We start from the raw sequence: 11,857 nt of genomic DNA, 5'->3' as shown, positions 1-11,857 counted from the left end.
AAATATGTTCTAATGTAAGAATTTGCATTCCCTGATGATTTCTCTTTTTTGGATTTTCACTGTATTTGTGACCTGTACTTAGATTTGGAAAGGAGCCCTTCTGACTACAAAGATACGGCTTTCCTGGAGAAAATCTCAGAGGTAAGGCGATAGTGGTGATCATGCCAATCGCAGAAGTGCAACAGGGTCCAACTCTTCGAAGCACTTAAACAGTAGGTTTGAAGGGTGTGCACTTGTTTTCCTTCCTGGACGAGGCTATTCCTGCTTTCAATTCTCCAAGCTAGATGCACAGTGGATGGTTGCCAGGGTGACAGGCGTAAACTAAGCAGTCTCTTTGCAGCTAACTGAAGTACTTTGGGCTGTACAACATTGGAAAATAATCAAAGAAAAAAGTCTAAATCGATGGTGCTTTTAAATGGACCCCTTGTTGAAGTGTGGCTTGATAACGATCCCAGAAATCAATGCATCAATAAATTAGGATGATGTTGATTGCTCTTTGGCTTGGTGTTTCTTCTACTGTGTACCAACTCCTTCAGCAAAACATACCGTAGGTAAGCCAAATCCCTACTTTTCATCTAGTTTTAAAGAATACTGTATGTTGCAACTTTTTTTTTTCCTCCCCGAAGGATCTCCCAGAGGGGAAACATCAGGTAATGTGATAGAGGAAAGTGTGCCTTAGTCTCAAATAATTATATCCTTAGAGTTGTTGTAATAAGCTCATTTTGACTTTTCAAATATTTTGACAATCTCTTCTAATACTTTACGGAAACACCTCCAGGTCATAGGCTAACCTAGTAATGACAAAAAAGTTATAATAAAAACACTTGCTTCTGTTGAATGATATCAAGGGACATTCTTTGATTTTAGTTTATTTACCAAAATGTGTGTTAACTCTACCTGTCATAAGCCTTCTTATACCCTCTTCGGTATTGTATACATGTGTTCTTAGCTATGTTTTCTCAGCATAACAGGGATTCCAGTTGCTTCGAGCTTTAATTACATAAGATTCCAAATTAAGTGTTGAGCATGATAAAAAGATTTTGTTTTACAAGTAAATAAATGATGCATAAAATCATGAAATTTTAAACTGGGCTTCAATAGATGCTAAAACAGATTTTCCTGTGGAATGATACATTATTGCTTAAAATCATTGAGCAAAACAATGCTAAATGAAAACTGAGAAATGTTTTCTTATCAAAAAACAAAATGGAAAGGTGCAGATGGAAGGTCAGACCTGGAGCTCATTAATAATAAAGCAATGAGGGTCTGTCCATGTTGATTCAAGAGTGGCCTGTAGACAGGGGTACTGCTATATGTCGGTTCAATCTTCATTGTCCTACTCCAGCCGCTGCTGAGAGTGTGAGACAATGGATGACCAAATAATGACCACATCGCCCAGGTCTGATTTTGGGATTGCAGCTTGGCTTAAATCTTAATTTTTATTTTAGATTGTAGCTACCATTTTTTTAAAAAGTTGAAATTGAGTTGATTCCAACTCACCCCAATGTATATCAGAGTAGGACTGGGCTCCATAGGGTTTCCAACGGCTGATTTTTCAGAAGCAGGTCACCAGACCTTTCTTCCAAGGCACCTCTGGGTGAATTCCAACCTCCAACCTTTCCATTAGCAGTTGAGTGTATTAATTGCATACGTGACCCAGGGAGTCCACAGATACCATACTTCTTGTGAAATGCTACAGTATACATTAAAGAGGTAAATTAAAAAAATCCATTACTTACATAAGTTGTTTCATTGCTAGGTAATAATTTTCTTGGAATAAATCCCTCTGAGGTTTTATTTCTGCTTTATGAATACGCTCGTGATATAAAAATGTGTTTCTTGCCTGGTTGTTATTTGAATAGCTGATTTTCAGCTTTATTGAAGGATAGGTTTTAATGACCCCTTGTTTCTGAAGCATTTCTTTTACCTGAAATGATATTGCAAATGCTATTGCATTAAAAAAAAAAAAAAAACCCGTGTACATAAATCCAAACTGCAAAGCAATTTGCTGGGACAGACATGTGCACAGGTTTTTAAATTTTCTGTGGCCTGATCTCAAGTGTATCATCTGCTCCTGCAGCCCTCAGTAAAGTTCCAAGCACACTGCTTAATAAATGTTAATGGGTGGGATAATGATGATTAAGTAACAGCAATCAACCAAATGTCTGCCTCTCTTAGAAGAGCTTAAAGAAAACAGTCATGCACTGCTGGTGGGGGTGCAAATTGGTATGGCTGTTCTGGAGAACAATCAGCAGTATTTAGTGAAATTAAATACACTCAGCCCCATTTGCCCAGAGAAACTCTTGCACAGCGTATAACAAGGCCATAGTGTTATTTGTGGAAAAGGAATTCGGAGGCAACTAAGGGAGTTATAAGTTCGCACTGAGTCAACTCCAACCCATAGTGCCCCATGTGTGTCAGAGTAGAACTGTGCTCCACGGATTTTTCAGTAGCTGCTTTTTTTGAAAGTAGATCACCAGGCCTTTCTTCCAAGGTACCTCTGGAGGCACCCTAACTTCCAACTTTTCGGTTATTAGCCGAATGTGTTAACCGTCTGCGCCAAACAGTAACTCCAACCAAGGGAAGGGATAATAAAATATAGTGGGTACATACTATTCAGCTATTAGAAGCAAAAAAGTCAGAGGTACAGAAGTAAACGGATCTGCATAAATTTAGAATGCATACATAACAACATCATAGACCTTATAAAGATATATTCATATCAGAGGAAAACTCTCAGACACATTAGACTGAGTTCCTGTGAGATAGAGGGGATCTAAGCTGAAGGAGAAAAAAATAAACAATAGGGAATCCCGACATGGCCCAGTGCCGCCAGTGTGCTGTGAATAAGGAGAATTATTCACCCAATCCCCTCCACCTAACGTTCAAAAGAGGGAAGATACAAACTGGCCTGTTTTCTACACAGCTTTTTGGGTACCAACACTCACACCTCTGCAATGTGAGACCCAATGTTGCCCATGTGAGATGGGCCTCTCCACCACTTACTAGCTGTGTGATGCTGGGCAAATTATTTAACCTGTCTCTGCCTCATTTTCCTCACCTGTAAAATGGAGATAATACTACTACAGTTCTGGTGGTGTTGATTGTAATTAAGTAGATATAATATGCGTAAAGCATTTAGAACAGTGTATGGCACATCATAAGCATTTAATAAATATTGGCTATTGTTATTTTGTAACCCCGGTGATGCAGTAGTTAAGATCTTGGCTGCTAACCAAAGGTCGGCCGTTTGAATCCACCAGGCGCTCCTTGGAAACCCTATGGGGCAGTTCTACTCTGTCCTATAGGGTCGCTATGAGTCACAATTTTATTGTTGCTGTTATCTAGATATTACATCACTTTAAACAAAGATAGGGAAAGACTTGAGGAATTTATTTTCTATTTCAATTTATCTCTATTAGAAATTCGAAGGGAAAACTAGTACCTATCCTAGAAGTTTAAATCAAAAGGAATGGCAAGTGGTAAATGCAAAGACCACAGCCTTCAGCTTGGATTACAGCTCAACATAAAGAAAACAAAAATCCTCACAACCAGATCAATAAGTAACATCTTAAAAAACAGAGAAAAGATTGAAGTTGTCAAGGATTTCATTTTACTTGGATCCACAATCAAAGCCCATGGAAGCTGCAGTCAAGAAATAAAATGATGTATTTTGTTGTGCAAATCTGCTGCAAAAGACCTCTTTGAAGTGTTAAAAAGCAAAGATTTCACTTTGAGGGTTAAGGTGCACCTGACCCAAGCCATGGTATTTTCAATCATCTCATATGCATGTAAAACCTGGACAATGAATAAGGAAGCCTGAAGAAGAATTGATGTCTTTGAATTATGGTGTTGGTGAAGAATATTGATATAGCGTGGACTGCTAGAAGAATGAACAAATCTGTCTTGGAAGAAGTACAGTCAGAATGTTCCTTAGAAGGGAGGGTAGTGAGACTTCATCTCACGTATTTTGGATGTGTTGTCAGGAGGGACCAGTCCCCGGAGAAGGACATCACGTTTGGTAGAGGATCAGTGAAAAAGAATAAGAGCCTCAGCAGGGTGGATTGACACAGTGGCTTCAACAATGGGCTAAAGCATAACAGTGATTGTGAGGATGGCGCAGGACTGTGCGGTGTTTTGTTCTGTTGTACATGAGTTGGAATTGACTCAACAGTCACTATGAGTTGGAATTGACTCAACAGTACCCAACAACAACAGCAATGATAAATGTCAATTCGGGAATAAAGTGGATTAAAAGAAAAGCCATGGATTGAATTCAAATCACTAAATCAGTGTTTCCAGAAGTTGCTTGATGACAGGAATCACCTGAGTGTGCTTGATTTAAAAAAGAGAGAGCCACCCCCCCCCCGCCACCGTCTCGTCCAAGACCTACTACATCAGAAGGAACGTAGAATCTTCATTTAAACCAGTTGATTTTTATGCTCAAGCAAGATGAAGAAATTGCTCTAAACTAAGGCCTCCATTTCTCTGAAAGCCAAGGAGACAACATGATCTGTTTGCATGCTGGCTTTGTTGCTGACCTCCCCTACTATCATTCTGTAAATGGAAATGCCTGTCTCCTTGGAGCTGAGTTCTCCCCAGCTCCCTGCCCCCATCCTCTTGGAGCAGCCTTTTATTTTGTATGGTCAGTTAGTCACAAATCCTGTTGACCTTTCCTTGAAATTTTTGTTTCTGCCTTTCTATTCTCCATCATAATAATCTTTCCAAAACACTCATGTTTAAAAGGCGTTGCGCAAACCTCTACATGGGCTTAACATCTGTTCAGGAATAAGGCTCATTTCTGATCTGGTTCCACTCTCCTTCTTGGCCCTGGGTGTAGGCCTTTGTTCACGCCCTTCCGCAGTCTGAACTGCACTTTCTTCTTCCCTCTTACTCTCCAAATTCTATGGGTCCCTCTGTCTTCCAAGAAGTGTTCCAGCCCACATTGCCATCACATGCTTCTGGCATTTATAAGACTCATTCTGTTTTTTGCTTTGACGCTTAATCGTGTATTTTCCCTCTTGTGCGTTGTGTTAACTGCTTTATGCTAAATGGTTCCGAAGTATCTTCAGGATACTTATCCTATAGTATCTTTCTAAAGGAATGGATGAATTTATCAAATTGTACTACTTCTGGGGTGAAATAAATATTCTCTTTTGGAAAGAGGGCTCTTTAGAGTCTGGCCCATGAAGACTGAAAGCGTTTATGTGTTTAGAACATTGAAGACCAATTCTAGACTTTTGCTTGGTGATTTTCCTGTGAAGTTGTACTATAAAATGAGACTTTTGTCTTTTGCTTTCAACCAAATGGCAGACCATTGCATGTAAATTGTCCGTTCAATGAAATGGCATCTGCCTGCCTACAGTGACTATGGTTTCAGAAGCAGGAGTTGGACTGTGTAGTCTGACAAAGGATTTTGTGCTGTTTCCAAAAACAAGAGGCTCCCTGGGGGAGGTTGGTGGCCCCAAAATTTCTATTTAAGATATATTTAAATGATTTGGGAAAATGGGACAGGATATTTAAAATTAGGCAATCTATCATCCGTGCCTACCGTATTCTTAAATACACTGTGCTAGAATTATGGAAAATACAAAACTATAAGGCATGGAATGTCCCTACTATTGAGGATTTTACACTATGGGAAAATAGGACTTCCATAAAGGAAATCATTATAAGGAGGCAAGTAACACTAAAGAAAATTAAATCCTACAAGAATTCTCTCCTATAGAATATGCCAACACTTTATGTATGACATTTCAGATCCTCACCAACCTTTTGAAGAAGGCACAATCATTTCCATTTTTGAAATGAGAGAATGAAGCTCAGAGAAGCTGAGGAACATGCCCGAGGGCGCACAGCTGGTAAGCTGTGGAGAAGGGATTTGAACCCAGTTTCTGTCAGGCTCTAAAGCCTGTGTTCTTTCCATTCCGCTGTTGACTCATCCTTTCTTCTCCTACACCAGAGCAGATCTTCCAACACGATGTAAAATTATTATTGTTCCTAATTTAAATATGTTTTTAGTGGGATGCAAAGACAAAGACTAACGGAATGAGGAGATTCCCCCCCTTCCCCACAATTGTCTTTAAAATTGTTATCATGTTTTTGTACATCAAAGGAAACAGCTGATAGTAAAGGCAGAAAACGTTACATTTGAATCACTCACTGCTTTTTGGCTCTCATGTAATTAAATTCTTTGTTATTTCCCTTGAAGGCAATTATATGGAACTAGAAAGATGAATAAAAATAAACTGATTCATGATTTCCTGGAGGTAGTTTCAAGAGGTGATGTGGGACTCATCTGTGATCATATTACAAAAGTCCATTCCATCCTTGGCAACCTTGACTTTCAGCACCCGAAGACTGGAAATACGCCTCTCATTACTGCAGCAGAAGAAAATCTAACAGAGGTAATGTGTGGTACCTGGGACGTGAAAATAAAAAGTCTTCTAGGCTAAGGATTCTGAGAATGAGATGTTTGGGAATAGCGTAATCACCCACTGCCAGGCAAGAAAGTTAAAAGGCACAAAGCAGGGAGGAGGGTGACAACTGGAAGACTCTAAATAATCTAGATGGGTTCCGTTTTTTTTTTTTTTAATCTTTTTTTTTTTTTATTGTGCTGTAAGTGAAAGTTTACAATTCATGTCAGTTTCTCCTACAAAAATTTATACACACATTGTTATGTGACCCTAGTTGCTCTCTCTATAATGTGACAGCACTCTCCTCCTCTCCACCCTGTATTTCCCATGTCCATTCAGCCAGCTCCTGTCCCCCTCTACCTTCTCATCTCACCTCCAGACAGGAGCTGCCAACGTAGTCTCCTGTGTTTACTTGAGCTAAGAAGCACACTCCTCACCAGTATCATTTTATGTTTTATAATCCAGTCTAATGTTTGTCTGAAGAGTTGGCTTCTGGAATGGTTTTAGTTTTGGGCTAATAGAGAGTCCGGGGACCACGTCCTTTGGGGTCCCTCCAGTCTCAGTCAGACCATTAAGTCTGGTCTTTTTAATGGGGCTCATTTTTATTAATTCCATTGCTCAGTTAACAAATATTCTTGCTATACCTATGGTAGCATAATAGACTTCATGGCGGATACAGAAGTGAATCACGTACAGACACCTTCCTTGAGGAACTTATGGCCTGATGAAGGTCTTCCTTCCAGATTTCTCCTCCCACATCAGCACCTGGAAATTTATCCTCTGCTTTAACAAACGCACATAACACTGGAAGTAGGGAAATAGGAGTAAAAAGAAGTAAATAAATGAATAATAAGACCTAAAATGGCAGCGGACTTTGTCGTCTTCTTTTTTTTTTTTTAACAGTACTAACATATATCGAGTACTTACCATGTTCCAAGGTCTTTGGGTGGTGCAAACAATTTGTGCCCAACTACTAATCTAAAGGTTGGCAGTTCAAAGCCACCCATCATTGCCATGGAAGAAAGTCCTGGCAATTTGCTTTCATAAAGATTATAGCGCCCCAAACCTAGAGTATTTCTATTCTGTAACTCATAGGGTTGCCATGAGTTGGAATCAAGTCAACAGCAATGGGTTTGGTTTTTTTGGTGCCATGTTCCAGGAAGTATTCTAAGTCTTTTGCATAAATTAACTCATTTATTCTATGATGTTAGTACTATTAGCACCCTGGGTGGTACAAATGGTTTGCACTTGACTATCAACCTAAAGGTCTGAGGTTCAAACCCACCCAACAGCACTGTGGAAGAAAGACCTGGTGATCTGCTTCCATAAAAATTATAGCCTAAAAAAATCCAATGGAGCAGTTCTACTCTGTAACACATGGGGTTTCCCTGAATTGGAATCAACCCAATGGCGATGAGTTTGGTGTTTGGTTTTGGTACTCTTATTATACCATCTTATAGATGAAGAAATTGAGACAAACAAAAATTAAGAAGCTTTCCCAAGGTCGCCCAGGTAGTAAGTAGAAGAGCCATGGTACAGGTTGTCTGGCCCCAGAGCCACCACTCTTAAACCTCATGCTAACTGTTCTTCATTTTTCTTTGATTGGTCTAAATATCTACTTTGATTCCCATTCCATCAGGTGGGAGAAACTTGATCTAAACAATTCAGGATTTCTTTCCTGTCCCCCACAACTACCTCTAGCCCTTCTTTCCCTAAACCAAAAAAAAAACAAAAAACCTGTTGCTGTCAAGTTGATTCCAACTCATAGTGACACTGTAGGACAGAGTGGAACTTCCCCATAGGGTTTCCAAGGAGCACCTGGTAGATTTGACCTGTCTGACCTTTTGGTTAGCAGCCATAGCTCTTAACCAGTAAGCCACCAGAGTTTCCTCTTTCCCTAAAGTTATAGCTAAGTTCCAGGAAATTTAACAAGTACAAGGTCTGGTGGGGTAAGGGGTACTTTGTCCTCTTTGTTCTAGCTGTACCCCCAGCTATAAGCAGAGTGCCTGACAAGTCTAGTTATTTAGAAAATACCTATTAAATGGATAAACAAATGAATAAATAACCCATTTGGGTCTTATTGGTTATTTATGCTATAATATGGAACTTATACTTTTTTTACTAATGTATTTTTTATCATGGTGAGTATATATATAATTTCCCATTTCAACATTTTTTACGTGTATAATTTGGTGACATCAATTACTTTCATCATGCTGTGTGACCATCACCACTATCCATTTCCAAATTTTTCCATCACCCTTAACAGAAGCTTGGTGCCCTTTAAAGCAATGGCTCCTTGTTTCTCCCTCCTTTCCATGCCTGGTAACCACTGGTAACCTTTGGTTTCTATACATTTACCTATGATAGTTATTTCATATAAGTGGGATTATACAACATTTGTCCCTTAGTGACTGATTTATTTCACTCAGCATAATGTTTTCAAGGTTCACCCAAGTAGTATATATATTAGAACTTCATTTTCCTTACAGCATAGTAATACTTCATGGTATGTATTGTACCACATCTGGTTCATCCATTCACGCAAGACCCTTTTAAAGAACGCAGGTGAAAGGGGTAACAACATGAGCACTTGGATTAGGAAAGGGCAGCAAAAAGAAAAAAGGGACTGAGAAAGGAAAAACTAGGGTGAAAAAGACAAATTTCACTTAACTGCACTGGTTGGAAGGAGCCCTGGTGGCACAATGGTTAAAAGTGTCCGGCTGCTAACCAAAGGGTAGGCAGTTCAAACCTACCCAGTGGCTCCACGGGAGAAAGATGTGGCAGTCTGCTTCCGTAAAGATTTACAGCCTTGGAAACCCTATGGGGAAGGTCAACTCTGTCCTATAGGGTTGCTGTGAGTTGGAATTGACTCAACGGCAATGGATTTGGTTGGTTTTGGTAGTACAGGTTGGTGCATCCACAAGTGCTTAGGACTTTAAATGCAAGGGGCCCCTCCACCCTGCCTGCCACCTTTGCTGCCTCAGTTAGCCTCTGTCTTGGCTATATTCCTAGCTCTTTTTCTCTTCTGACTCCTTTCCACTAACTTTTTAAAATTGTGCTTTAGGTGAAAGTTTACAGCTCAGGTTAATTTCTCATACAAAATTTTAGACACATATTGTTATGTGAGACTAGTTGGAATCCCTATAATGTGACAGCACACTTCCCCTTTCAGTCCCAGGTTTCCTGTGTCCATCCAACCAGCTCCTGTTTCTTTCTGCCTTCTCATCTCACCTCTGGACAGGAGCCACCCATTTAGTCTCGTGTATTTGCTTGAACCAAGAAGCATGCTCTTCACGAGTATTATTTTATGATTTATAGTCCAGTCTAACCTTCATCTGAAGAGTTGGCTTCAGGAATGGTTTTAGTTCTGGGTTAACAGACAGTCCAGTGGCCAGGTCTTCGAGGATTCCTCTAGTCTCAGTCAGACCATTAAGTCTGGTCTTTTTACGTGAAGTTGAGCTCTGCGCCCCACTCTTCTCCTCTGTTGTGTTCCCTGTCAGGGTGATCATTGGTGGCAGGCAGGCACCATCTGGTTCTGGTCTCAGGCTGATGGAGTTTCTGGTTTATGTGGCCCTTTTTGTTTCTTGGGCTAATGTTTTCCTTCTGTCTTGGTGTTCTTCATTCTGCTTTGTGCCAGGTGGGTTGGGACCAATTGATGCATCTTAGATGGCTGCTCACAAGCTTCTAAGACCCCAGACACCAAGTTGGATACAGAACATTTTCTTAATCAACTGTTACGCCAAATGACTTAGATGTTCCCCAAAACCATGATCCCCAGACCCCACCCCTTGTTACTCTGTCCTTCAAAGTGTTTGATGTGCTGAATTCCCTGGTATCATGTGTTGCCCTTCTCTTCTCCTGAGATAATTCTTGTCTACATTTTATCTAGCTAGTGAATTCCCCTCTCCCTCCCTCCCTGCTCTTGTAACCATCAAAGAATGTTCTCTTCTGTGTTTAAGCCTTTTCTTGAGTTCTTGTAACACGGATCTCATACGATATTTGTCCTTTTGAAACTGACTAATTTCACTCAGCCTTTCAGATTCATCCATGTTGTGAGATGTTTTGTGGATTCATTATTGTCCTTTATCATTGTGTGTATGTACCATAATTTATTTGCTCATCTGTTGATGGGTACCTAAGTTGTTTCCATCTTTTTGCTATTGTGAGTAGTGAGTGCTACAATGAACATGGGTATGCATATTCATGTGAGGGCTCTTATTTCTCTAGGATATATTCCAAGGAGTGGGATTGCTGGATCATATGGTACATCTATTCCTAGCTTTTTAAGTAAGTACCAAATCGATTTCCAAGTGGTTGTACCATTTTACATTCCCACCAGCAGTGTTTAAGTGTTCCAATCTCTCCACAACCTCTCCAACATTTATTAACTTGTGTTTTTTGGATTAGTGCTAGCCTTGTTGGGGTGAGATTGTATCTTGCTGTAGTTTTGATTTGCATTTCTCTAATGGCTAATGATCGTGAGCATTTCCTCATGTATCTGTTAGCTGCCTGAATGTCTTCTTTGGTGAAGTGCCTGTTCATATTCTTTGCCCATCTTTTAATTGGGCTATTTGTTTTTTTGTTGTTGAGGTTTTGCAGTATCTTGTAGATTTTAGACATTAAACCCTGATTGGATATGTCATAGCCAAACATTTTTTCACATTCTGTAGGTTGTCTTTTTACTCTTTTGATGAAGTCTTTGGATGAGCATAAGTGTTTGATTTTTAGGAGCTTCCAGTTATCTGTTTCTCTTTTCTGTTTGTGCTTTATCAGTTATGGTTTGTATTCTGTTTAAGCCATGTATTACGGCTCCTAGCATTGTCCCTATTTTTTCTTCCATGATCTTTATCATTTTAGGTTTATATTAGGTCTTCGATGTATTTTGAGTTAGTTTGTACACATGGTGTGAGGTATGGGTCTTGTTTCATTTTTTTTTTTTGCTAATAGATATTCAGTTATACCAGCACCATTTGTTAAAAAGACTGTCTTTTCCCCATTTAACAGACTTTGGGCCTTTGTCAAATATCAGCTGCTCATATGCTGTAGATGGATTTATGTCTGGACTCTCAAATCTGTTCCATTTGTCTGTGTATCTGCTGTTGAACCAGTACCAAGCTATTTTGACTACTGCGGTGGTATAATAGATTCTAAAATCAGGCAGTGTGGGGCCTCCCACTTTGTTCTTCTTCTTCAGTAATGCTTTACTTATCTGGGGCCTCTTCTCTTTCCATGTGAAGTTGGTGATTTGTTTCTGCATCTAGTTAAAAAATGTCATTGGGATTTGGATCAGGATTACATTGTATCTGTAGATCACTTTGGGTAGAATTGACATTTTTACAATGTTGAGTCTTCCTATCCATGAGCAAGGTGTATTTTTCCACTTACGTAGGTCTCTTTTGGTTTCTTGCAGTTTTTTTGTGTGTGTGTTTGCGTGTAAA

At 39.6% G+C, this 11,857-nt stretch overlaps 1 protein-coding gene across 6 annotated transcripts in view; it reads left to right on the top strand.

Annotated features, from left to right (window-relative positions):
- The first annotated feature begins 325 nt into the window (after positions 1–325).
- The window catches only part of MAP3K19 (mitogen-activated protein kinase kinase kinase 19), a 67,016-nt gene continuing 55,484 nt past the window's right edge, over positions 326–11,857 (top strand). For 5 of the 6 annotated variants that reach the window (XM_049889224.1, XM_049889221.1, XM_049889219.1 and 2 more), the window contains exons 1-3: positions 326–551; positions 5,761–5,861; positions 6,212–6,407. In XM_049889224.1, coding sequence (XP_049745181.1) covers positions 6,234–6,407 — 174 coding nt within the window. In that variant the 5' untranslated portion in view covers positions 326–551; positions 5,761–5,861; positions 6,212–6,233. The remainder of the gene's footprint in view (positions 552–5,760; positions 5,862–6,211; positions 6,408–11,857) is intronic. The other variant, XM_049889220.1, reaches the window with a different exon arrangement.

The sequence above is a fragment of the Elephas maximus genome, chromosome 6 (assembly GCF_024166365.1).
Source record: "Elephas maximus indicus isolate mEleMax1 chromosome 6, mEleMax1 primary haplotype, whole genome shotgun sequence".
NCBI classification, from domain to species: Eukaryota; Metazoa; Chordata; class Mammalia; order Proboscidea; family Elephantidae; genus Elephas; species Elephas maximus.
The sequence above is the reverse complement of the archived record's forward strand: the minus strand, read 5'-3'. Positions and strand labels throughout refer to the sequence as shown.